This window comes from Penicillium macrosclerotiorum (assembly GCF_028827735.1).
Source record: "Penicillium macrosclerotiorum strain IBT 26536 chromosome Unknown utg000010l_segment0_segment0, whole genome shotgun sequence".
Lineage (NCBI taxonomy): Eukaryota > Fungi > Ascomycota > Eurotiomycetes > Eurotiales > Aspergillaceae > Penicillium > Penicillium macrosclerotiorum.
In genome coordinates this window covers 3,035,439-3,062,032 of record NW_026643089.1, presented here as the reverse complement: position 1 = coordinate 3,062,032, position 26,594 = coordinate 3,035,439, and the positions used below count along the sequence as shown (strand labels likewise).

General features: G+C 51.6%; 7 protein-coding genes across 7 annotated transcripts; 5 read left to right on the top strand and 2 right to left on the bottom strand.

Annotated features, from left to right (window-relative positions):
- Positions 1-4,115: 4,115 nt before the first annotated feature.
- N7462_010697 (uncharacterized protein) lies at positions 4,116-4,532 on the top strand (the record flags this gene model as incomplete). Its single annotated transcript, XM_057082411.1, has 1 exon — positions 4,116-4,532. One exon carries the CDS (start codon positions 4,116-4,118, stop codon positions 4,530-4,532), a length of 417 nt encoding a protein of 138 aa, XP_056929451.1.
- A 1,742-nt stretch (positions 4,533-6,274) lies between these two features.
- On the top strand, positions 6,275-7,004 carry N7462_010696 (uncharacterized protein; the record flags this gene model as incomplete). The annotated part of the gene is made up of 2 exons (XM_057082410.1): positions 6,275-6,519; positions 6,563-7,004. 2 exons carry the CDS (start codon positions 6,275-6,277, stop codon positions 7,002-7,004), a joined length of 687 nt encoding a protein of 228 aa, XP_056929450.1.
- Positions 7,005-11,517: 4,513 nt separating this feature from the next.
- Positions 11,518-13,283, top strand: N7462_010695 (uncharacterized protein; the record flags this gene model as incomplete). The annotated part of the gene is made up of 2 exons (XM_057082409.1): positions 11,518-12,009; positions 12,075-13,283. The coding sequence occupies 2 exons, from the start codon at positions 11,518-11,520 to the stop codon at positions 13,281-13,283; spliced, it is 1,701 nt and encodes a 566-aa protein (XP_056929449.1).
- Positions 13,284-16,080: 2,797 nt separating this feature from the next.
- On the top strand, positions 16,081-16,290 carry N7462_010694 (uncharacterized protein; the record flags this gene model as incomplete). Its single annotated transcript, XM_057082408.1, has 1 exon — positions 16,081-16,290. The coding sequence occupies one exon, from the start codon at positions 16,081-16,083 to the stop codon at positions 16,288-16,290; it is 210 nt and encodes a 69-aa protein (XP_056929448.1).
- A 943-nt stretch (positions 16,291-17,233) lies between these two features.
- N7462_010693 (uncharacterized protein) lies at positions 17,234-17,473 on the bottom strand (the record flags this gene model as incomplete). Its single annotated transcript, XM_057082407.1, has 1 exon — positions 17,234-17,473. The coding sequence occupies one exon, from the start codon at positions 17,471-17,473 to the stop codon at positions 17,234-17,236; it is 240 nt and encodes a 79-aa protein (XP_056929447.1).
- Positions 17,474-21,458: 3,985 nt separating this feature from the next.
- On the top strand, positions 21,459-24,357 carry N7462_010692 (uncharacterized protein; the record flags this gene model as incomplete). The annotated part of the gene is given in 4 exon segments (XM_057082406.1): positions 21,459-21,597; positions 21,918-23,922; positions 23,979-24,036; positions 24,055-24,357. 4 exon segments carry the CDS (start codon positions 21,459-21,461, stop codon positions 24,355-24,357), a joined length of 2,505 nt encoding a protein of 834 aa, XP_056929446.1.
- A 580-nt stretch (positions 24,358-24,937) lies between these two features.
- On the bottom strand, positions 24,938-26,323 carry N7462_010691 (4-hydroxyphenylpyruvate dioxygenase family protein; the record flags this gene model as incomplete). Its single annotated transcript, XM_057082405.1, has 4 exons — positions 24,938-25,072; positions 25,132-25,489; positions 25,544-25,603; positions 25,665-26,323. 4 exons carry the CDS (start codon positions 26,321-26,323, stop codon positions 24,938-24,940), a joined length of 1,212 nt encoding a protein of 403 aa, XP_056929445.1.
- Positions 26,324-26,594: the final 271 nt, after the last annotated feature.

Below are 26,594 nucleotides of genomic sequence, written 5' to 3'. Positions count from 1 at the left end.
CTACCAAAGTGCCTTGGCACATTATCTACTCTATCTTAGCGAACCAGTTGCTGTCATCATGCATCTCAGATGTCTGGATTATGTTGCCTGCTGGTCCCATGAGAGTGCCACTGCTGGTGGGTTACTCCGATACGAAAGTATGCAGTGTCGCTGACTTCGATGATCATCCACCCTCTTCATGGCATATTGTTTTCCCATGCCTGCCTGGCTAAGCGCCCATCTGCAGATCTCACATGGGCTCGTCCTGAAAATCATTGCTTAGACAGGCTCCCTGTGAAAGGCCTTTACCGCAAAGGGGTACCTGCTTCTGAACCGCGGGAGTAGCCGTACAATTTTCATTCCCCATAAAGAGCCCATATGCGGTAGCTTGTGCTACCGCGGTTTCGTAAGGGCTCATGCTGAAGAAGACGATTTTCAAGCCCGAAACGGCCCGGGGGTACAATCGTGGGAGCGTGCAGACCATATCTTCAGAGAGTCGCTTTGTCCAATATGAGTTGCTCGCCGAAATCGGAAGTAGAAGGAGAAGCTTGATCTTCTTGTACAGCAGTGCCATCCGAGGGGATGCCTAGAGAATTCGCTCCTGGGCCTATGGGAGCCTGTGGAAGATCATGGGATGGTATAACCATAAATGTCTGTTGACCAGGAAGGCCGGATCGCAATATCACGGTCTGTGAGCTGCGTTGGTATTGTTTCACACTATCTCGAGATTCTCTACCAGCCAATCTCATCGGTTTCGAAAAGGTACCCCCTAACAGATAGGAAGAGGTCTATTTTCCTTCTGTTCTTGCAACGGGACGGTCCAGGCCGAGCAGGGAATCTCGGTTGGATCTTGGTCGGCTTGGGTTTCACAGCGCGTGGAAGCGTGAATCCAGTTCCCCGCGACTCGTGGTTCACAGAGTTCAAAACTTTGCGATCCACTGCGGCTCGATTGGGGCCGATACAGGCTAGGTTCCATCTTGTTTTTGAGGACTCCTAGCCCTTGGAGACGGCATGTGAAGGTCGATATGGCGACCGGTGAAACAGGCCTCACGGGATAAATCATCAGAATATAGATAGAGATGCTGCTTGTATTAGCCAAGTGCATATTTTGCTTGATGCTATTCCAGTAAGAGGTACCCCATATCTCATTGTTGGTTCTTGAGCCCGGTCTAGATCTGCTTGTGGTCGGCTGATCTTCGGTGGACCCCCAAAGCCTCCCAGTCTGCAGAAGGCACGGCACGCTGAGGCTTTTTTTTGGCTTTCCTTTTCTCGTATCTAGAAACACACGATACTGAGCATTGGTCAAGCTTACTTTTCATGCAGCATGATTACAATAACAAAAGTCGCTTGCTGGTCTTCATTGGGTTATCCAGTAGCGTGAGGAATTTTGATCTCGTAAAGCACGCTGATCGGTGAGCGAAATCCGAATCTAAACTTAGAAAACTGCAGTTATCATGGATCCAGAGGAGGGGGAGCAGATCTCGTAGCAATACTGACCTCCCTGCATCAGGGCCGGCAGACTGGCCTTGCAGGACTTCCATGGGGCGCCGCCACCACAGGATGTCAGCTTCAACCTTTCTGCTTTTCCGCCTTTCTACATTTATGGTTTGGGTTGAAGCTCCGGCATCGGTCTAGATGCAAACCTCTACGGTGTAACAACACTGACAGGTACAGGGTAAATCTGATCTGGTGAGCCTTTTCGTTGACAGGGCGAAATTGCAATCCGTAAGACCTGGTTTCCTGATAGTCTCATGTCCCAGGCTGGGAACGGATGTCTCCGGTGGTTCTAGAGCGAAGCAGGCTTGGCCGACTAGCTGCCCAGCTGCTGCAGTTTGCATTTCAAATAAGACCACACTATAAGCGGATTCTGGGCTTCAAATTTCTCTGCTGATTTCTAATTTCATGCTCTAAATAATCGACATTAGCCGCGCTTGGCCGATATTTATTTTTTTTCTTTTGTCAGGGCAACACAAGCCCCGGTCAGATGACCTGATGTCGTGTAAATCCAGCGCCAGGTGAGACAGAAAGATAGAAGGAAGCCAGAAACAAGACAGTATTTGGTAAGTCCTAGTGTCCAGGAAATACATCGAAGCCCGTGTTTGCGAGCCCAATATGTTGTTTGGGGGCATCAGGTCATCAGCCTCATTGCAGCCGCTGCCAACAAACCCCCTCTGTTCACATGGACAAGGCCGATTGACGTGGCTAGAATCTGTTCGTGGCGGCGTCGGGTGTGTGCGTGCTTGTGACAATGAAGCCGGGACATGCTTCTCGGTCGCTCCGATCGCGTCAGGCCCTCTACCATACCTTTGATAACTTCAGGGTCATCTCTTCCCTTGAGGGTATTGTTAGGGCCGTCACACGACGACCCGTCAACTATTAACACATCATCGGGCGATTCGATCGAGTCGCAATCAGGACATCGTTGATCATGACATCTTGTTGCCTCTCACGGTCACATCCATAGGCCCATAGGGCTCCCTATGACGACAATATTCTATACTTCGGTACAAGGTATATGTTTGCGAGGAACGGTCTGTAACGTAATGGGTATTCGCTGCATAATCATATTTTCCTCTTAATTTCCAGAACTATACTTCGATAACGAATCGATTCGGACTAGCCAGTCCATTTTCTCGAATGTGACGAGGGGTGATTTCATCTGTCAGATGTTCCAATAGCTCTGGTCGCAGACGGCAACCGATTTCGCGAAACAACTGGATGCGGCCTGGAGCCTATCGGGGTTGCCCTCCATGACGCCCCATTATGCTTTCTTCTTCCCCGGATTGTGGTCTCCACTCTTGACAAATAAGAGATCCATGGACGATCGAGCACAGTTTGGAGTCGCGGCGCGAGGTTGAGCGAGATGCCAAAATGACCATCATCGTGTTCCTTGTCCCGGAAAAATATAGAACTCGCCATGAGTCTTTGCTACTGACCCCTACTCTAGTATTTCGTATATTTCCCTCAACCGTGTTTAGCATATTTAATCGCGTTTGACTCGAGCACCCAATAAGCACGCCGGAATAATGTAATGAGCCACCAAGCCAAAAGCCAAGGATGGTGTTGAATGACCCCCTGACCGAAATATCATCCGGTGGTTGGCGGGAAAATGAGAGATAGAGACCGGATAATCTACTCCGCAGACAACGAGCGTTGTCAAGATGAATCCTTTCAATCTTTCCAAAATTTGATCCCGGGCGCTCAAGGCAACCATTAATCCTGGTATCCCGAAATCTCGTTCTGGCGAGATCCCAAGCTTCTCCAAGCAACCGTTGTGGAGCCGAAGGGAAAGGCTCCTGCGAACAGCCCTAAATGGGCAATGCCAGAGAGCCCGAAAAATGAAGAAGGTATGGGTGCTGCTTGTGGCGCCGTTGACTTTATTCCGTCTTGCTGGCTTCCCCTAACCGCCCCAGTTTGGGTCTTTCAGGGGAGGGGGAGAAGCGGTCCAGATCGTGGGCTCTGGAAAACCTCATGACCTGCAACAAGCATTGGGATCAGCAAAACAAAGCGCCATCACCCAGAGTCCAACACAGAGTCCAGCCACGATCACACCGGCGCATCGCGCAGGAATCAAAATCTCTTTGATTGCGAGCCGCTGCAGCCGTCCAGTCCGAGGAACAAAAAGCAACACGACCTGTCAGAAGATAGCCGCCCCCAACGAGGCCGACCACTGCACATGGCCGAATGCAGTCAAGTTTCTTGACCGCAACGCGTTATTGGTCGGCTGTTGTTTGGATATATCAGTTGGCGCTAGGTTTCATGAGCTCATCGTTATACGCCGAATATAGATAGAATATCATAGAGAAGGTAATAGAAAACCACGAGGGCTCAAGAATGGCACAAGAATAGTAGGGCCCCGGAAGGTCCGAGTCAGACGCTTAATCCTGAGAAGAAAAGCTGAAACCGTCGCATTTCGAGCCGGCCCCGGCAGCGGCCTAGACCTTCTAACTCCCTAACTGACTTACGGGCTCAATACCTAACTAGTTGTTAATTTAACTTGGTGGTCAGCAAAAGTAATGTGTAAGAAGCACTGTGCCTTAATGCGGGTTGCTGAATGCCAATACAACATTCACCCCCATTTGAGACTCACGTCAACCAGGGGTCCAGTCTAACACGACTGAATCAGGAGTTGTCAAATGGTGGCTGTTTTGAAGGAGTCCGATCCCTTTCGTTCTGGCAAATACTGGATCATCGTACAGAACAGAACCCAACTGGTAGAAGGCGAGGGTATGCTTCTCAAACAAAGCCACCGTCCCCTCGCGTCGGCCACAAATATTGGCTATGACGAGGTGGCTACGAGAGGTATCGATATCAACGGTATTCAGACAGATCGAGAAAAGAAACAGGCCAGACTGAAAGAACTCTGGTCCAGAATTGTGGACCCACAAGATTCGGAGAATGGGCGTAGAGGCATGCCAGGGATCCCAAATACCCGGGTGCTTGATCTGCAGGACGGAAGGGGACGGTCGATTAACTCACATATCGGTCGTTCGCATGCGAAACAAGGGCGGACATCGAACACCTGGCCTCCAGACGGAGAACAGACTCTTTAACCTGTATGGGTTACGGGCCCCCCTACGGAGATGAACGTAGGCCTGTTTGAAGGGCCTGTGGTCGTATGAGCAACGGGGAAATATATCCGGCATTGTTGAATACGCCACTGTGTATACGCTCTTAATTTGGGTTCAACACAGACCGTGTCAGTCTCGGTATATTCAAGGTAACGAAGGGGAAAGGATGTGAGCTGTCACGACGTGCCGGGCTGACCATCGCAGTAACTGGTCCCTAGGTCATTCACAGTTGAACATGATGCAATTGGTACTACGTGGGGGTTAATCCTAAGACGTTCTTTCTGTTGCGAAAAAGAAACGAAAAAAAAAGCCGAAGCTACCTCAAGATGAAGAGAACCAGCATCACAAAAGTCCCGGTCCTAGAAGTCCCTTCCACTATTACGGTGCGAATGTAAAATAAATCCCAACTGATCGTCCTGGGATATGCATGTCCTGCTTCCGGCTGGTAGAGCCCGGGGAACCCCCATCGCCGTTTCATCCAGGCCCACTTCACAAGATCCACTGCAGACGAGCGGGCCGTCACGGTTTAGCATGTCGTCGATAGTCTAGATGCCCCAGCCCCTTGGAACTGTAGAGGCAACACAATCAAAAAGGGCGAAAGAGTCAATATGCGAGAACGAGGTCGTCAACCAAGGCGCTCGTGGCCGAACAGGGCTCTGACATGATACATGGCTTTTCTTCTTGCCTTATCAGGGTGATGACGACAGGGTCTTTACGATCGGGACCTGAGCAGGGCCTTATTGGAATGAATGCATTCAGATTGACTTTTGTGCAAGATCAACGGCTCACCTGACCCGTGGGTCGACAAAACTATGCCGGAACCTACTCCCGCGCTCCCCGGACAAACATCCCTTGCGTCAACAAATCAGCGGCGTCTGAATGGGACTTTTGGTCTCCGCGAATTTCGAGCCAACGGTGAATATTGGGAAGACGAGACGAGAAAATTTACCCCAAAAAGTCCTCAATAGGAGGTTTCCGCCTCGTCCACCTACTCTGTTGTTCAGCAACACATGGTGGCTGAAGGGCTGACTGGAGGTGACGGGCCGAAAAAAAGAAGAGGGCGGCTACCCCTCGAAATGTGATTTGTCGCCTCGTCTCGGTGTGATACAAAGAAGGGCTTGAAAGTACCTGATTTGCCGTCTTTCTGTGTCGCTCGACGATCCTCGACGCGCAAACTGCCATGGAAGGATCTTCGTTCGCCGTCGAAATACAGCACGAGATAGCGAATAGGACGACTCCGAGCTGCTCGTTTCTTTTTGGTATTTTATGTTCTGGACTGTCTCGGCATCACCATCACGCCGATGTCTGGATTGTCCTCTGTTTGGTGGAGGGGGCGCGATATTGGCGTAATCGGCGTCGCGCCAGTCGCTTTGGCAGCTGTCAGATCCAGATCAGCGCTGTTGGTTGGCTAGGCCTGTTGGTGCAGATGCATCGTTGAGAAGTCTAGATTTTCCAAATGCTCAATAGTTCGGAGCAAACAACGCCATCCTGCTCTCAGAGTCCAGACCAGGCTTCTTAGTATCCAGCTTACCGAAGTCACCGGATGGTTTGGTTGCCCGACAAAGTATGTACTTTGCAGATAGCTCTCCGCCGACGTCGGGCAGTCCGCGGTTAGGGAGTAACTACCAGTATCTTCGATGACTGACTTCATACAGAACCTTTAACCCGTGTGACGGCCCATTATCGGTAAGGTACTGATACTGATCCCTGAGTGGATCGTTGGTATGACAATCGGGGTTGCCCGAGACCACGCGGGAACCCCCTCCCTGAAAGATACCTCTGCTGCTGCATCTGCGAAATTTCCGGGAAATATCAAACTGGCCCAAAAGATGGGTCCAAAATGGGTCCAAATGGATGGCCAGGTGACCTGGGGAAGCCGGTCCACTCTCATCCACCTCGTTGGGCCCGACCGGTCTCTGCCATCGGGGGAGGGGACACCCAGTTACTACTACGGAGGAGTGACTCTGAAGTCCGAGGCAGCCTATTTGGAAGTGCATCCAGTCGTTCTGCAGACATGTGGAATACTCGTTCAATCGCCCTCGGTGGTCAAAACTGCGCCCCGATGGGACCGGCCCAGCAAAACGTCATTTTCCTGTTCCCCTGTCGCATCAGGTGACGCCCCGTGACCTGCTCGTGACCTTGCCACTGTTTCGCGTTTCCCGTTTCCCGTTGCCCGCCTCCACTGACTTCCCCCTCACGGCCTCTCGCCTCCTCCAAATCGATCCGCCACATCAGATCCCCTGCCAGCAGGATGCCCAGCTCCGTGATCGACGATCCGAAGCGCGCTCCTCGGCCACTGCCCTGGTCACCTGTCCTGCCTCCCCCCCCCCTTCCCATCTTCTGATCCACGGCGTGCTTCTGGTGGCTTGTGCGGGCGACACGCCGGGCATTGGGCGGCTCTGCCCACCACCCCGGTCCACGGCCAAATTTCCCACCCCATCACGCCGTGCTTGACCATCTCGCCTCGGCAGCCGTGAATGACCACCCGGCACCACCGTAGAGCGAACCTCGGTATTGAAGCCTATTTTCCGCCGCGATCGTAATGTTTACCCCCCTGTGGTCCACAGTGCCGTACGTAGTTGCCGGCGCGGAGCGTGACCTGTGACCTCTTGCAGTTCTGGCACGAATACCTTGTACCCCGGAATTCCATCTAAGCCTGTCAGCGCCGCTAAAGATGACCCTTGATGCTGGAGGCATTACTGGCTGCCTTCCCTAAGGAGCAAGTCATTCGGTGGCTGCCCGGTCAATGAGATTACCCTGTCTGCAGACTTTCCGCTTGCCACCTTTCGGTACCACCCGAGTGGAGAGACCGTGAGACTTCGACTTCTGGACGAGTTGCTCAGTAGATTGGCCGCCCTCAGCGCACTCTGAGGTCATCAACGGACTGGGATGAGGGGGAGGGGGGGAAGCCAAACTGAAGGAGACGTTGACCGGGGAGAGGATGACAGGGCCCTTCGTGGATGCCCTGGTTGTCATGGCCCAGAAACTATAATCTATGCCTATTTTACTCTATAACTCTGTCAGAACTGTCAACCCATCGAGGACATGGTCAGCAGCTGGGCCGCTGCACGACTCGCCCCCAATGTTTTGCAGGCTGTAGGTCATCATGCTGGAGTCCCCTTAACGACGTACAGAGTTGCCCTCCGTACGTGTACGCGAATCCATCGATCTACTTGCGGGGAGCCTGACGAGCGAATCAGGCCAGGTCGGGTAAGAGGCGTAAAAATAATGCCTTTTGCCTCTAGAGCTTCCCTTCCCCCGGTGGGACAAAAGGCACAAGATTCAGATGCCCTTCAACCGCTCCGCGCCAGCCTGTCGGGACCAGGTGGGGCCGGCGTTCAAGGGAAGAGAGAGAGAGAGTGTGTGTGTGTGGCCCGGATTCTTGGGCGGAGCTTTTAGGGGGTTAAGGGCAGGGCCAGCCAGATAGTAGACCGACTGTTTGCGTCTCCCCACAATCTTTGCCCCCCTTTTCCCGCCCCAGATGATCAACGCAACAATGCGAAAGACTCCACCGCAGAAGCGCCCTCTCGTTCGACGTGGAATATCACATGGTGGATGAAACGTGCGTCTTTGTGTGACTGCGCACCCCGGCGCGTCCGAGAATAGTCGGCTCCGTAGTGCCTCCCAATCCCCGGGATTAGGGCCAAGGGCCTAGGAAGGGGGTGTTTATGATATTGGTGTTATTATATTGTATGCCTTTTCGGTATTTTGTGGGGGTTCAAATGTATGTCGGGATCTTTTTTGGTGGGATTTTCTAGGCTCTAAACGGGCTATACTCCGGGGATATTGCCAACTGCTTTTCCACCAGTCTGAATACACACAAATCAACTGCCACACGCGACACGAGGAGACAGACACAGAGAGAGCGTATGGGCATGCGAAACGGGAGTTTCTATTTCTCCCGCTTCACAACACGACTCTTCCGTTTCCATATTGGGCCCCATCCGGTTCTTCCTGATCGTGTCGGGACGTTGATCTTGTCGCTCCAAAAAAGGGGAGAAAAGAAAAAAGAAAATCGAAAAAGAAAACCAAAAAGAGAATTCGATACATCCGTAGTATCGTAAAGCAAGTCAAGCCTCCTAGCAAAATCAATGCCAGCTGGCAGGCTCGTGACGCCGGAGCTGTGACACTTTGCGGTGTTGCGCCTAGGACGCCCAAGGGAGCGAAATGACCAGGATGTGGCATCTCGGAACAGGTGCAAAGGGGCGGTAAAGGGTGGCCAGGGATATATTCCTACGGCATCTCAAGTCATCCCCAGACGCCAGGACAGACTCGCTGACTCTGCCATTCCACCTGACGCGTGCCTCAGGGGGAAGAGAAACACACCTACGCCTCGCTTAGGAAAACCTTGAACGAGCACAGCAGGTGTATAACGATAGCAAGGATTGATATTAGACTGAAATGATCATTCAAGGATACCAGTGGTCCTTTCTTTTTTTTTGATTTAATAGTTCTCTATTTTGTTAATGCCATGTCATCTGCATGTACCATTCAACCCGATCCAAAAGGTCGCTCATCAAAGGCCAAAAATCAGCGAAAAAACCCCCCCCCCAAAAACAAATGCTCGAGAAATGAAACCACAAACTAAAAAGATGAGGGTAAATGCAGTCTACGGAAGTATCGTGCGGATTCCCCGGCATGTAGCCCGCCTGGAAATCAACCGATCGGCCATCCCTTCTTGCCGGATAATTACTGCAGGATAGCTTGGGGGAACCCGCAGTTCAGCCGGCATTCCCCTCCTCAACGCCAGCCTCGAGCTGCTGGAAATATCGACCATCTAACAAGGATAACCAGATCGCTGTTGGAACTAAGACCCTGGGGTTTGTTATCTGTCGTGGTTATATTACCTACCACAGTCCAGAGTCCTCCGTATAGATGGTTGGTTGGATAGAAGAGCAATAAGATAATAGGATAATAATAACTCGACTAAACAATCCGGGGCTGAGCCGTTTCGCCCCCCCAGGAGAGGGACCTCTTCCGGGGACAATCAGCTGTTCCTGTCTCCTGGCGCCGCCCACACGGACTGCCAACAGACCACCAACGGCGCGGAAATCGTGGGGCTTACCGGGTTAAGAAAGGGCGGCAACAAGGCGATCTTTTCCATGCGGTCGACAAACGCCCAGAGCAATAAAAGGAGATGGTAAGAAGAGAGATCCCACGAGATGTACATCGCAAAAGAGCCTAGTCAGCCCCCTTCCCCCCAATTCTCCCCCTCCCCCGTCCGTGACGAAAATAGTTTAACCGCGACACCCTTTTTGTTGTTGGCGAGTCAGCCGGACTTGGAGGCCGTTGGGCGGCCAATGGTCGGCGGTGCGACAGTTCATCAGTCAGTCGTCGACAAGGGAAATGGGCAAGTGGCAAGTGGCGAGGGCTTGTTCAAACGACCATGATCGGGGCTCATCAGGGTGGACCAAGAGCCCAAGAGCCCCGGGGCCAGAACGTTTGCCGGCAGGTCACTATGTACGAATCCCGCGACATGGGGGCACGTATTGATTGAAGATGGGGAAAGGAATGGGATAACGGGATTGAGATTCTAGGAGACGAATTGGATGTTATACTCCTAGTTCGACTTCGGTACAATGTACAGGACTTGTAAGACTTGTAGACCCCGGGTTTCTTTCCTTTCAGTTTTACTTATTTGAGTTGGGAGGTTCAATCTCGTCATCTATCGATTTCTATTTTCCTTTTTGTTTTGTCGGAAGTGATGTTTTGTAGAATTCTCGACAGGTCACCGGTCCTCCCAGTGCTTTGCGTCGTCCGCTCGGGCCTGTCGATGGGTTGTCCTCCTATGTGGTCTGGATTGTGGCCTGGATTGTGATCTGAAGGCCGTTAAAGTGAGAAGGACCTCATCGAATGCATTGATCGTCAGGAAAATGAAGTCCATAAAATACCACGAAGAGTTCGAACCACTTTCACAGCATGCTACGATACGATGCTTTTGGTGTTCGGTTTGCGATCGTGGAAACGGACTGGTACGAGCAGCCCCATCGCACCCACAATACCAACTCATTTCACCGTTACCTGGGCCTCGGAACGAGCAGGGGATGCGTCCTGCTGAGGGGAAAAGTACGGGAAGTACAGGGGCGATACCGGGGTACGACCGATTACCAGACCAAAGTACCAAAGGTACGTAATCAATCCAGGCCCCGTGATGCGACTGAATTTTCTTCACCGCGCTTTCGGCCTTTGGGGGGCTTTTAATTTCCTGGAATTTACCTTTTTGGAGTCTCCTCCCCTTGTAAGTCTCGTACCGTCACAGCCTTACCGAATTTTTTTCTTTTTCTTTTTTCCTCATCCATTTTTTTTTCGTTTTTCCATTTTCTTTTTTTTTTTTTTTTAATAAAATATTTACCCTTTTCGACTTCCCCCTCTCTTTTCCACTGTGCACTCCACTCCACCCAAAAGTGCCGCCCCCGTCATTCTTATTATCGTTCCGACGGCCTCTTCTCTCCTCTTTTCCCCCCATCCTTCACCCTCACCAACTTCACCTCTCTTCCCCCACACCATCCCTTCCCACCACTGGGGAAACCTCACGATCAATCCCTCTCTTGACGCGTTGTACACACCCCGATCTCATTCCAGCCCAACTCGCAAGATCTCCACATCTCGGCTCGGCGGCGCCCTGACGGAACTTTTGACGAACTCACGACCCGTCGATTTTCGATTCTTCTCGCCCTCCCGATTCCGTTTCTCACCTCATCGGTGACCAGCAGGATTCAGTGCACCCACTTCTGATTTCGCGTGTGGTGCTCATTCCTCGATTGATCGTCCCTCTGCAGCACTCTGCAGGGCCCAGACTCGAATTTTCCACGCCCTCTTTCTGACCGCAGAACCCCTCGTGAACCCTTCTCACCGGTTTCCAACCGCCGTACGATCACTCTCGGGGAAGACGGCGACCCCGGAACACCAATTATCCCCCTTCATCCCCGCCCGCCTTCCCGTCAATCGTAACTGTGGCGCCGTTACAATGCCTCTAACAACGCCGGTTTTGACGGTGGACGCTGATAATATCCACAAAGTGGACACCGCAAATGCTCAGTCCCTCCATGGAATGTGGATGGTTTTCTCTAAATGTGCCGACTATATGGACCAGGGTCGTCGCCTCGAGAACTTGAGCTGGCGTCTTTGGACTCGCGAAACCTTTTGCGTGGAGCCGGAGAGGTCAAACCTTTCTTCGGCCCTGCCGAAACTACGCTCGGAGACTGCTGATCTTCCGGAGCTCTCCGCCAGTGTTGAGTCGGCCGCGTCCGACCAAGCCGAACGTATCGAAGCTCATATCAAACGCCCTCAGTTCTCAGACTACCGGCCTGCCGTCGTCCGCGAGGACTCGCTCGCTAGTCTGGGCCGAGGCAAGGAGAAGCACATCACCTCGCTGGACCTCGAGCGAATGGTCTTGAATATTAAAGAGAAGAAGAACTTGGAACCGTTGGCCCCCATGGTCGAGCCGGCTGCTCCAGTCGTCGATATTACCCCCCGGCCATCAACTCCGACTCCCACCCCCCTTCTGTCTCTACTGCTCGACAGGTTCCGGCCTTCCCCCGGCCATGCCCGCAACCCCATGAGTCGACCGAATCCTGCTCGACGACCGCCCCCGAGGGCAATGACTCCGATTCGGCTAATGTTGATGGCTCTGATACTAGTGTTTCTTCGTCAGGAGTACTCCCTACAGCGAGTGAATTGATGAAGTCCCCCAGTATTGTTCGAGGATTCTCGCCATCCCACATTTCATCCTCATTCCGGTCGCAACCGAGGTTGGCTGTCGAGCCGAGTCCCTCCCGCGCAACTACTCAACTCAAGCCATCACCTTTGAAGAAGAAGGGGGGCATGTTTACGCTTGGTGGGTCTTCTGGCGATGACGATGAGAGCTCCTTTGAGGACCGCATGGCTCCCAAGGTCGCCCAGGAGAGCGCTACGGAAGGTGGCTTGATGAAACCTACCAGCAACCCCAGCCCCTCAAAGAAGGTTGCCTCCTTCAGCGATCACGTTGCCACAATCCGCCCCTCGAAGAGTCCTCTAGGTTTAGATGAGGACGCCATTGAAACGGATGATGAGGTTTCCGAGAGTGCCATTGAAGATGATGAAGATTCCGACTGGGAGGATTCCGTCACAGAGAGCGGCAAATCAAGCGTCGACGAACGGCCAGAGCTGTTCCAACGTGTTGATTCGCGACCCAACCTGGTCTCGCGGCGTTCTCTTCTCACAATGATGATGCACCAACCGGGTAGAATGCAAGGAAATGCTTTCCGGTCCAGTCCTGCACTCCAACGGTCCCGTCTGACATCACCCAATGGCCCCTCCATCCCCGCCTCACCTCCCGAGAATGACGAAGAAAGCCTGACCATGCGCGGCCCGGACGTTCCTCGATCGAAGCCCATCATCATGAAGCCCCCGCCACCACAGTCGGTCGCCCATTCGCCGCGCACTACCCGTCGCAACATGCTGGCGACCGAGTTGACCGAGTCTCTCCGCCGACACCTTCTGTGGGAGCGCCAGCAGAAGAGCGCGACCGCCAATGCTTTCCTCAAGCGACGCCACACCGCCCACGATATGAAGAATCTTCAAGAGTACCCTGGTCCGCGAGGCCCCCATCGGGCTCCGGGCGCGGGTCCATCCGCTCCCAACGATAACCAGACTGGCAATCTTTCGCGGGATAAGGACCTGTCGAAGAACGGCTCCTGGACTAACTACGCAACGGATTACGGTCCATGGGAGTACCACGTCAAGGGCTGGTAAACGATCCTCGAAATCAATGGAGATTCCTGCTCGCACGTCCCTGCTACAAATCTTCTCATCTCATTCCATCATCATGCTTATTTCTCGTCTCGCAGCGAGAGCGAGTCATTTGTTTTTCTTCGACACGTACGATTATGATCATGCATTGCATCTAGGCGCATTCTATGGATTTGATTTTTTTATTCGATTCACGAAAGGGAAAGGGGGTTCTTTGTGTTCATCATCGGCTTTCTGGGGTTTCGGGGTGTTCACCCGAATACACAGCATTCCGGGCGTTGTCCCGACTTGGATTCTCCTCCTGGACGACCTGGTTCTTTGTTTTCCAATCCCCCCACGAGGGGCCATCTTGTCCCTTACGAAACTTGATAATCATGTACAGCTTCATATCCCACTCAAATTCTCTCTTCTTCTTCTCTTCTCCTTTTCGGGCGCTCGAGAAACGGGTCAATAATACCGGACAAAAAAATTCGGGCGCGGACCTGAGTCCCTGCTTCCTTACAAGAATTATTTTTCCATTAATCCCGCTCCCATCATCTACCGAGACCAAATACTGCTTCTTGTTCTTGCAAAACTTGACAAAAACATCCGGGTTCCCCATCAGCGCTGTTGCATACTGCACTGTCTCGCGAACGCGGACGTGTAGCAAAGAAAAAAAAACAACAAAATTCATCTTATGGTTTCCTGCCTGGAGGGGGGAACGGGGGATTCCTGTTTTTTTTTTTTTTTCTCCCGGCCCCCTCTTTATTTTTCACCTTGTTCTTCCCTCGATACCAGATACCTTCTCCTTTCTTATTCTGCCCTACTTCTAGTCCTCGGGCCCTTCGCGCCTGCAGGGCCCTTTCCACAGCTCCAGGCCAAGGACGTGTTGTCCCGTGTACGCTATTCATGAATTTCTTTCTTTTTCCCCAGCGCATTGTTTTGAAAGGACAACTACGTTAAAAAAAAGCTCACATTGAATGAAACCAACTATCTCAAGAGAAATACAGAAAGGCTTTCCTGTATGCATTTTCTCTTCGTAGATCAGACCTCGTAAACTAGAACAGGCAACCCAACCCACCTTGCTTTGTACTAACACTACGCATCTGACCCATCCTCGCTGTCCTTGTACTCGTGTAAAATGTCTTATCTCCGTATTTACGTGGTCAGAGCTCCTCTCAACGCAAAAGCTGGCTGCTAAGCAAGAAGCCCAGAAAACCAGAATCACGGATCACGTCTGGCAACAGACATGCATTGCTGAATTGGCGGTCTGGAACGATTGCGGCGTCGAGCTCTGCCTCATCGCTGCAGAACATGAACCTCGCACAGGTAACAGGTCGAGACCAGCGCATGGAGGGGGAGGACAGATCCCTGCCGGATGGTGTAGAGGTCCGCAAAAGGTTTCCCTGCCCCCAGGGCGGGATCCTTGCTATACTGGCGCCAGATAATTATCATGTGGGAAGCGCAGGCGTTGGGAAGGGAGGGGGGGCTTGTGGTGGCGCTGACACGTCGGAGGGGGAAAGGACCTGGGCCTGTCGCTCGGGGTTGGGTTGGGGGGGCAGGGTAGGGAATGTGGTTACATGAAGAGGCTCTCGTTTGGAAAGGGGTTGGGTTCGTGAAGAAGGAATGAACGGTATAGTTGATCGGTTGTTACTGTGGTACATACAAACTACTACAATACTATAATACTAGTCGATCCTCAATCCTACGGAGGCGCTGGGGGATATTAGCGGACGAGTACAGTCCACTCCTCCCTTTCGCCGGAGATATACTACCTGGCTTGGTGGGTATCGACGGGCGGCTTCGTGGCCCCGACAGGCTGGGACTCGAAGATCTTTTTTGGCCCTTCCCACTGGACCGGTGCCGATGGAAGGGGGCGGCCTGAAGAGTTGTCAGGTGAAGGAGCAGGATGAAGGAACGGGGCCAACTTAGTGCCTTCTGTACGACAGTACCCAGGTCGGTCCGCTTTGTCTCTATGTTCCCTGTGTTCGAGATTTCTGCTCTTTAATTTAAATTGCGATATGCCGGGCTTCCCATAGGCGAAGCCCGTGGAGGGATATCAGAGGCGGGCAAAAGTACCGCCGGGTGAGATTGGGGGTCTGTTCCGGCAGGTAGTTCGAAGCTCTGAGGGGGAGGTGCATGTCCTCTGCACGGAGGAGGCCGAGTCGGTAGGTCAAAACGGTGCTATGCAGATGATTTGGTCTCGAATCCAGATCCGCCAGATCCCCAATCTCACCCAGTGGTGCTTTGGTCGCTTCACATGCGGAACTATGACATCTGCTGTACATTAGCTCCTGCACCAGCATGGGCAAGATACTCCCCGTTGAGCAGGGCCATGGACGCTAGATGGTAGTCGCCGAGATTCTGGACGGTGGTGGACTCTGATGCGACATGGCGGGAAGATAAGCGCTCAGGTCCTTAGCAAGGCATCCCTGGACGTTGGGAACCCTGCACCACGTCTCCCGGGCTCTCTGGCCACCATTATCGACGGAACTGAACGTGACGATTGGGTAGGAAGTTCTAGCCCCGGAAGGTATGAGATGTTGAGAGGCAGTAAAGTGGAACAGAGACAGGGAACAGTCTAGCCTTGTTACCTCCAGGGGTGTAGACTCATCATGACCAGGGATGATAACATGTTTTCATCATCGGAGTGGGCGAAGATGGCAAAGCTAGCAAGCTTCGAAGGGCGTTTGTGACTGGACGCCAGGCACCGTTGCAGGTCCCTTCATCTTGGTTTCGGGTCAATAATACTCGGTGCTATAGTCGGTATAGTCCGTACAGAGGATAGTCTTGATAGTCTGGGACTTCCAGGGCGCAATTGATGTCATCCCAGGTTGGGTCATGTGGTTTGGCAGAGTGGAGCGGCGATACGGCAGCACATGACTCCGAGACTCCGGGGAAGGACGAGACCTTTTTCCAAGGACTTCATCTTCCAGACTACGGGTTAACTCACAACGCAGGATATGACCCGGAGCACTACACCCAAGCTTTCTACTCCCCGGTGCCAGAGGCCGTCAAACCTTCCCCATGACGCAACCATAGCCTCTGGGATCTCTTTCGGAGGTTGCATCGTCTTTCAATACCCACCCAACAAATAGAAAGGCGTTTTGGTGCCGGGAAAAACAGCCTGCAAACCCACACAGGCCAGGCCAAGCAAAAAGACCGAAAAAAAGACCAAGTGGAACCTCCTCCAGAACCTCTCCAACCTCTCTCCTTCCACCCCACACGGCCATTCCTAAATCGCCCGACGCCTGCCTTCCCCATTCAGCCTCCCTTTCCCCAGTCCAAGCTCGCAGACGACCGCTGACTGGCCACAGCTCCGACCATCCCCGAATTTCGTGGGGCAACAAGAAAAAAACAAAGCCCTCAGGGGACTTGAAAAATGAGAGATCCAGGGACACATGCATTGGGTATCCAGAAAATGGGGCTCAAGACATTGAACAACAATCCCAACACCTTCACGGCGTTCACAAGCAGAGATACCTTCGACTGACGCACTCAGCGCTTCCCCCGCCGAACGACGGGTCGCGGGTCTAGACCGAATGGCATAGACACCCTTTCCCTCCTACAGTACAGAGTACTCCATACACGTATTTTCACTTTTCACAGGTTAGTGCCAGTGCGGTCCGGAGGTCCAGCCACCTCCAGACCCCATCAACGCACCGCAAGACTCCCAGTCTTCTGACTCGCCAGACGGGCAGAGAGGATCCCCGACTCGCGCGGCGCGAAGGAGGGGGTAAAAAACCCACCAGACCGTTTGGTCAGTCATAACTTCGATCTCAGCTGCTCATGGTCCGGCACGGAGTGGGGGTGTATTTTCGTGGTGGAGTCACCCATACGCCGGGGACTGCGGTGATTCGTAGGGGGAATCCTCGCTCGTCCCGAGCTGGGTCTCACCGGCGCAGTGTTTTGGGGTGACCGAGTGGTGTTCTCCATACTGACTATATACAGACAAAAGCAGACAAAAACTTGCCTCATTGGGCCCCGTTGTGGTAAAGGTGCAAATTAGTATGGGTATTGTCCGGAGTGGTCCCGACACCAGTGTTCTGGGTCTTTTTCACGTCACCACAAAGATACATAACGATTGAGGGATTCATAATAAAGCAGAGCCATGCGTATAACGGACTCTTCTTGGTTGCCGCCAGGGTTATTATGTAGTCGGTGCGCTGTGTTGGGATACCGGCAAACCGATGCTTTTGCGCGACATGCTCCATCTTTTATCGGCAACGATGCAGAGTCGGGCAATTTCTTGCAGCATGGCATCTGACGTGCAGCACCTTGCACTTGGCGAAGCCAAGTGCTGTATTTGCAGCGAGATATGGCCAAAATTTGATGTATAGATATCGCGTAGTAAGGGGTACATGCAGGCATTGACATCGTGTATAAGTGTGACTTGTCGATCAAGCTTTGGTGTTCTCGGTGGACTGATCGACGCAGCTCCTGTGCGGTGCGATCGGTTCGGTTGCCATTCTGGTCGATTGAGCTCTAGAACCGATCCGAGCTTGATCCTGTGCCTCTCCACTGCACGGGGAAACGTCGTTGAAACTCGTCAAATGCCTTGCTTTCTGCGGAGTATGTACTCCCGGTGTCCATCTCCATTTTTCTGACATTTCGCCTGGAAAAGAGGCCAATTTCTTCTTCCTTGTGGGCTGATGACGCCTGTTAATAACACAATCGAGCGCCCTCCGTGGGTCGCAGAGTCATTTATTCACAAGTGCTGGAACAGCGTCCGTGCGGAGCAGGGGAGACTTTGTGCAAGTTGCCCTCCCGAATGCCGACCATGCCGGGCCCTTCAGGATACTGTGATACCGAGAAGTTGGGCACCAGTCGGGATTCCGCCGCCCGAGCTCGATCCCACTTGCGCTGACCACACGGCGTAACAGGGTGAACCGCAGACTATTCTATCCGATATCCGACAAGTAAAATTGCACGAGAGATGATTGGTTAATTGGTCCAGCTGCATCGGGCTCCGTGTGGACCCTCACGTGAAGGAATCGGGGAGCGCAGTCCTCCGGCGAATCACCGCGGCGGAGAATTCCCCAGCGACACCTGCACGTGATGACTGTCGGGGGGAGGACATGATGACGAGGCCCGTCAACTCGTGAGCCCTGGCGATGTCATTTCCAATGACTCAAATGGCCGCAAAAAGTGCAATGTTTTAGCTCATCTCCCGTGGTTGGTGAACAAACCAAACCCATGGTCATTTGGCGAAGGAGTTCTGGAAGGTTTCTGGAAGGAGGTTCCGGTTGGTGCGCAAAGTTCCTATAACCACGCTAGTCCAAAAATATCCTAGGCCCATACAGATTTCAGATCCATACACGTCGTGTATGATGAACGTACCGAATGGCATATTAGGTAAGGTTCCCAATCGGGTGTACTGAACCGCGAACGGCTGTCCGGTATTGTGTAATACACGATGGTGTTTTGATACGTTCCGAGCTAAGAACAGTAGTCCCGACTACGCCCTTCACCAAAGAAGGTGCAATGATGATGGCGAAAGAAGCAATATCTATGCCTATACCGAACCAAGCCTTGATTCATCTGAATGCACTATCCACCCAAGAAAAGGAAAAGATGAAACCAAGGGGCCCGGTGCACATTTCGCACTCCCCAAGCAAGGCTAACATCGGTTGCGGACAACCCGTACTAGCCTCCCCTCGCGCTGGGATTCCCGACCGCTGCAACTACCAGAGTCTATAAAAGCCACCGAACCGGGTATTGACCGGGGGTGAGGGTGCTTGACCGATGCCGGACGCGTTGGATTGAAGCGTTCAGATGCCGCTCTATTTTTACTTTGCCGTTTGATCCTGCCGGTGCGTGCCCTCCTTGTTACTTTAAACGCGGGGACAGAGATATCGGCCGAAGCCGGTGTATATAGAATTGATTTGACAGATGGGGTGTCGTGGTGTCAGATGTCAGATGGCACGACCACGTTCTTGTTTGCTGTTGTTTTTTTATCTCTTTATTGTTTATTTCTTTTATTTACATATATATTTCAACCCCCTGGATTGCGTGGCTTGCTTTTAATTTAAACGTAGAGTTCGGCTTACTGCTATCGCTCACCCCGAGTCGCTTAGAAAGAAGTGTATCGACGAGGGAAACGGTCCCCCGGACTGCTCTACACCGAGAAAGAGGGGAAGCTTATCAGTTCTAGATCCGATCGCATGAAAGTAGCACAGTCGCACTCGTTCTATGCGCGCCCCTCTATTGGGAATATCAGATAATGAGCTGCTTCTATTATCAGTCCTTGGCAAATATTGTCTGTCCCTGCATGAACTCAGTAAACAATAGATGTACCAGGTCAAACCAACCGCCTCCCATCAAGCACTAGCCTGGTTGCGTTCCGCTGGGTGCTCGATTGGGAGACGTTGCCACCCCCGGCCATTCTTTTTGGGCCGATGTTGCATCGCCGGGGGCTAAACGCATAACCCTGGACCAGGCGGCGTCGCTAGCGCGCAGGGAGGCGAAGTTCTGGAAGCTCGCCCCCTCATTCTTCTCCGCGTAACGCGCGACCTTATTATCCGTGGCGGGGTTTTATGGTCGCGCAGCCTGACGGAGAGGCGTGCGTGCTGGATTGGAAATGGTTCTGCGATGATCGGGGGCCGGGGGAGGCGATCCGGTTCATGCTGTAAAGGGGAATAATTTTCCATTAGTGTGGAACTATAATTGCATAACGGTGGAATTGTTGAGATGCAGTTTTGAAGATTAGAAGAATGGGGCAAAGATATACTATATTAGAAAGTGATAGATATATATTGTTTCCTGAGGCTTCGGTTTATCATGATACAACTCTTACTATTACATTCCGAACAAACCCCTAGATCTACTGACATAAAACATACAGGTATTGATTCAATCATCCAGTCGAGGGTGGTCTACATACATCTCCATCTGCAGTATATTGTCGGTGTCTGGTTAGTAAGTATGTATCGGTCTGTCCATCGAATCTATCGCGTACCATATCTTCTGGGGGTATACACCGTGTGGCTTTTCTTGAAAAGCCTCTTCTGTGAAATCACAAAATTCCATTGTTATCAAAACAAAAACGTAGAATGACATTTCACTTTGTTCTGTATGCCCCCCTCCTTCCTGATCTCAGTTGGCATTGTCGAGGGGTTGGAACCTCTCGGGAGGAGAGTCTAATATACAGTATTATGCATTGCACCTCGGTCGGGGATCGGTGACCTTGGCGAGGACGAATTCAAACACTTCTCCAACACCGAGAGGCACCTTGAGTGTGATTGCACTCTTTAGACTCTTTGCTGGGACAGTGGATTCGTATCCATTCTTGGTCCACTGTGAGTCAAAAATCATGATGGCAGCCGCGAGTCGACGGGTCGTGAGTCAGATTGAATCACAGTGGAACGCGGTGACTTCACCGTGGAATTCCCTGAAGGCTTGGCACCGCCCGACCCGTCAACATCTATAACTCCTAACTTCATAACCTCCATCATCTCCATCATCTCTATCATATCTGATCAAACCATCTCGATTCTCTCGGGTTACTATTCTTGGCCTCTGCATTTAGTCTTAGATCGTCTTCAGTTACTCGTTTGCTTTGACCAACTGGCCGCCAACCCCGCCTCTCGTTGCGGCTTACCCTTTGTGCGCACTGCAGATCTGGTCCTGTCGATCTCCGAGCTGGTCGCTGGTCACCCGATCTCTGCGTTGGCATCTCCAACCTTCATTCCAAGCAATCATCCAAGACGGGCTCCCCTTCGCCCCCATCGGCTCTTGTCTAACCGGCCCCAACATGGCGTTGACCATGGAAAACCGGTCAACTGACAGCCCGGCGGGTCCAGAGCCCCAGGCCCATCGTGAGTTCCAGCCTTGTCTCCATTGGCCCCAGGATACATGGCGTGGCTCGCCTGCCGTGAAGCAAATCATCACCAAGGGCGCGTCGTATCCGACTCCCGTCATATCGAGCCCTCCACAATCCTGGGGGGTAGCGCCTTGTCCAAACCATGCCCCATCCACCCCCCCCTCCCCATGCACCATCACCCATGCACCCGCCACAAGCCGGTCACCAACCCTGCAGGTGCCTTCAATGGCGCTCAGGACCTGCTTTGCGCTCTACTTTGCCCGCTCACTATCTATTCTCCTCGGGAGGGAAGGAGGGGCGGATACAACGGCCCGCAACCTTTTTGATCACACGCTCACTATAATCGTTTCTCCGCAGGCACAGAACAGTCGCCTTCCATGGCCTCAGGTCATGTTGGTGATGAGTTGTCAGCCCCAGCGTCGGCGCATGGCGTTATCTCCTCACAGGAGGCGAATGCACCTCGCCAATCATCGACCCGAAAACGGGCTAAATGTCGCTATTTCGCGACCAAGAAGGGTACGTTCGTTCTGTTCTGAGTTTCTGCTGTTTCAAAGAGACAGCTCTTTACTGTCATGCTTTCTTTTGTTTGGCTGCTCCAATATGGGGATCGAATATGTAGGTATTCGTTTTGGCCGGGGGGCTTAGGCTTTACAGGCGTACCCAACCGTCTCATCGACAGCTTGGGACTATATGCTCGATGCCCCCAAATGGAGTTAGTAGACCGATGAGATGTGAAACGTAAATGATGTATTTCAAAGACTTGATATTCGTTGCCCACTCGGATAAATGCGTGATGATACATGCATGAATTTCACACTAATGTCGTCAAAATCCAGGTTGCCGTGCGGGTGCAGAATGCCCATTCATCCATGATCAATCTGTTTTCGAACAAAGACGTGCCCGGCCGGTTCAAACACCCGAGTCACAAGCACAGGCGGAGACAGCTAAAGACCCAGACAGCCGTCTAACTACTAGGGTCCAGGATTTGAACATTGACACGCCACAGGCAAAAGAAACCACACCAACATCAAAAAATACCCTGCCGCAAAGACCTGTTTCTAAGACCGAAAAGAATGATCCCAGAGAGTTCCAAATCAACCAGCTAAGGCGACGTTTTCACCCGCAGGAGCAGACAAACGAGAATGGCTCAACATTGAGCTTTGGAATGACTCCTTCTGACCCCGATTTTCCCTTTGAGTTGGATGCTTTGCAATGTGTACTTTACGTCCCAAATTCCTACCCTGGACAAGACAGACCTGCCCTTACAGTGACCAATCCTGAGATGGAATCTGCGTTTCAGGCGAATGTTGCTAGGGGGTTTGATGACATTGTTGACTTTGCAATTCGCACGAATGCCCGGGGAACTTTGCTCAATTGGATGAACACCCTTGATAGGCAGCTAGAGCGCCTGCTCACAACCTTGGAGAGAGGCCCTAAGCTGAAGTTTGTCGCTAATCTTGGCAATGGCCCCGCGAAGTCGGAGCCATCACAAAATTCGAATGCTGTGGCAAACCCACCAGCAGAGATTCGATCTAAACCTGCGCCTACCCATGCTTTACAAGCACCAGCACAAAAGGCTATACCCAGAGGCCCAGTCTACACGTTCGAACAAAAGGCCCAGGCTGAGAAGCGGAGGTCAATGGAGGCAAAACAGCTCGAAGCTCGCCTTGGCCGTCTACCAGGGTTCCATAAACGGACAGAGACCGCCTTCATCATACCCATTCGGCCTAATAAGCAGGATCAATTACCCAGGTCGCTTCAATCGGTGAAAACTGTGAAGCTTTTGATTCCTTACCTATATCCTCTAGAGCACAGCGCGATCGACATCCAGGAGGTCGATAGCGCAGAGGCCAGGTCTGTGGAAACTGGATTCTCGCAATGGGTTGAGAATAATTCCCAGATGAACATAGTCTCACAGATCAACTATCTGGCAAGTAACATGCACAACTTTGCCAAGACTCCCTTGCCTGAGATTGCTGAGCAAGCTCAGCATCAACACATTCAAGCTGAGGACGAAGCCTCGAGCCAACCTGAAGATGGCGTACCAGTCGATAAAGTCGGCGATCGACCTCATTTGCATGTAATTCCGCGACCTCCTGAGTGGTCCGTGCCAGAAAATCACAGCGGCAGTGATATTACTGATGAAACTAGCTTCGATGAGGATTCTGAGGCGGATGGAGAAGAAGACGAGGAAGAGGGCGGCGCACCTGTTCCTGCAGTTGCGGATACCCCAGGACGAGGCGTTGCTCTTTCATTCCCCTTCCTGGAACTTTATGGGATCGAGCTGCTTGAGGTCGTGCACCTCGCAATCACTGTCAAATGCGAACGGTGCAAGGAGTCGGTGGATATCAAGAATGTTCCCCAGATCTCTGACCCGAAAGAATCACCGAAAGTTGAACCTTGCAAGAAATGTGCAAACTCCATGAGCATTGGGTTCCGGAAACAGCTGATGCATTCGCACGCAAACCGTGCCGGATATCTCGATTTATATGGCTGCACCATTGTGGATCTCCTACCCAGTAACTTCATTCCCACTTGTGCCGAGTGCTCAACTACATATCATGCACCCGGGGTATCTGCAGTCCGCGGAGAAAGCGCAATGGCTATTTGCCGTCACTGTCACCGAAAAATGGTCTTCAAGATCCCCGAAGTCAAGTTCTTGCTTGTTGGGTCTGCGGCACTATCTTCTCGCGCAGCGCTGCCGCTGAAGCGGAGGCCTAGAGAGGTTCTAGGCATCGTTGCCGGACAGGAACTCCCTCGGCGCGGTCGCTGCCAGCACTATAGTAAGAGTCATCGCTGGTTTAGGTTCAGTTGTTGCCAGAAAGTATTTCCGTGCGATAAGTATGTGACTCCAGATCTCCCCAAGCTTCGTCAAATCGATGATCTAACAGCACCAGATGTCACGATGCTGAAACAGATCACCCCAACGAGCATGCAAATCGTATGATCTGGTATGTAATCCAAGAACCCTAGAATTCACCAGGCAGAGACGGATCAATTTTTAACACAGTTCATAGCGGCTTTTGTTCCAGGGAGCAAATATACAGACCTGACAACTGCGGAGTCTGCAAGGCTGTACTTGTTGGCAAAGCTGGCAGCGGATTCTGGGAGGGAGGAAAGGGAACACGAAACCGCGCCTTGATGAGCCGAAAAGGTATTGTGATATCTATCTATTATGACAACTTCCCTCTCGCTAATAATAAGCCAGATCCTCGCAAATATAAACGACGCGGAGGAACTGTACCTGGCGGATCAAGTTCGTCGAAAAAAAAGTAAAGAATGTCTTGTTTCTTGAATTTCTTGGGATTTTTGAGTGAAAGAAGCTTATGCATTGCATTGCGTGCTGCATCGTGATAACATATCCTCGCTATACTTATGACTGCATCTGTATCTCTATTCTTATGTATAAAGTCATTAACTGGGTGTGTGTCTGTTGATGATTTCAGTGTTGTCTTCAATTTATGTACAAAAATACAACGAAAAGCAAACCATCAGCGCACGCATAGATATGTCAACAGATGACTCCATTATCGTTCTACCTAAATGCTAGGATATTTCCTGCTGGTCAATTGACAAAGACGTAAATAAAATCGATGTAAAGAAATATGATCAAGATAGGAGGGAACCGATGAAGGATTACGAATGGAAGAACCAACGATGCCGCACCCTGCCTCTCTAGTGGCACCGAAGAACTTCCCATCCTTAACAATATTCAAAGGATAGCACTGCGATTATGAGAAGTGATTGAATATATCCAAAATTGAGTCAAATGACTAGTGCCATCGATGCGAAGCGGTATCAAAAAGGATGCAAAAATAAACCCAATATGCAATTTTGTTTGGCAAGTCCTCCGCTCTTAGACAAGGTTCCCACGGAGTTCTTGTTCCCGCTCAATGGCCTCGAAGAGCGACTTGAAGTTTCCTGCTCCAAAGCCAGAGAAGTTGTGGCGCTGAATGATTTCAATGAAAACGGTTGGGCGGTCCATCAAGTGCTATAATTACGCATTAGTATCTTTCTACCAAGAGAAAACGCTGAGTCAAGTTGTCATACCTTGGTGAAGAGTTGGAGAAGATAACCACCCTCGTCGAAGTCAATCAAAATGTCCAAGCTCCGGATAGTATCAAAATCCTCCTTGAGCACCAAGCCCGACTCCTTCAAACGTTCCTGCATGTCAGTGTAGTATGTTTCGGGAACCTTAATGAACTCCACTCCACGGGCCTTCAGGTTGGTGATATCACGGATGATGTCGTCCGTAAGGAGAGCAATGTGCTGAACGCCGGCGCCGTTGTAAAAGTCCACATATTCTTCAATCTGCGACTGCTTCTTGCCCTTTGCAGGCTCGTTGATAGGCATCTTCACAATCTCGTTGGGAGACGCCATGACGATACTCTTCAAGGCGGAAAATTCACTAGGAAACATTAGCCTCGTTGTTATCGTATCACAGGCAGTGAGATCAACTTACGTGCAGATTTGGCTGTCATCAACGGACCAGAACCGGTGGAATCCAAGGGCATTTTCGTAACTAAACGGGAGTTAGTCACTGGATCACAATCTGGCCCAAATGGCAGAACTTGAGAACTTACTATTCGCAGATTTTGTCCATCTCATTCCAATCCTGGTTTCCAACGCAATGGTCAATCCTCTTGAGATCTACCCCGGGCAGGAACTTGGAAATAGGGTCCTCGTTTGCTTCTTCGACGCGATATCCCGGTAAAAAGACACCACGATATTGATTGCGCTCGATGAGAGTGTGTGTAGTCTCACCATATGTTTGGATAGTAGCAACTTTGACGTGACCATGGTTGTCTTTGAGGATGCGAGGCTTGGATACGACCTTGGCGCCGTTCTTCAAAGCGGCGAAGAAAACAGCGTCAACATCATCAACCTCAAATGAGACATCTTTAACACCATCGCCGTGCTTCTCAAGGTGACTATGGACCTCTCGTAATTGCTCTTGCTCATCAGCAGTGAAGCGTTCGAGTTGGTCCAAGGCGCGGAGCGGCGAGGTCAGGATGAAAGTGATATCGCCGTTGCGAATGACATGAGAGCAAATACCACGGCTACCAGTCTCCAAGCCGCGATAGGCAATGCGCTTGAAGCCCATCCGGGTGATATAGTAGCTGGCGGCCTGCTTGGCGTTACCGACATACCAGTGGACATGGTCATAACCGCGGTAGCTGGCGATGGAGGCTTCCCCGTTAGCCGAAGGGGGCGGGCTGTTGGAGATAGCTGAGGGAGCCATTTGCAGATTTTTTTCCGTTTGATAGAATACCTTTCTTCGTGAATAGAGTCTTTTTAGGGTTGAATATCCTCAGATGGAGAAACACGGTGGAGGATGAAAGGCAAGGAAGATGGTTGATGAATTCCAAGATATGGCAAGATATGAATGGTACCGCGCCTCCAATATTATTTTATAAGGCTCCAACCACTCCAAGCGCCCTCTATTAACCGCGTCGGATATCTCGAGAATTCGGTCATCGTGGAGCAGTTGGACAGGCACGGCTGTTTCCGCA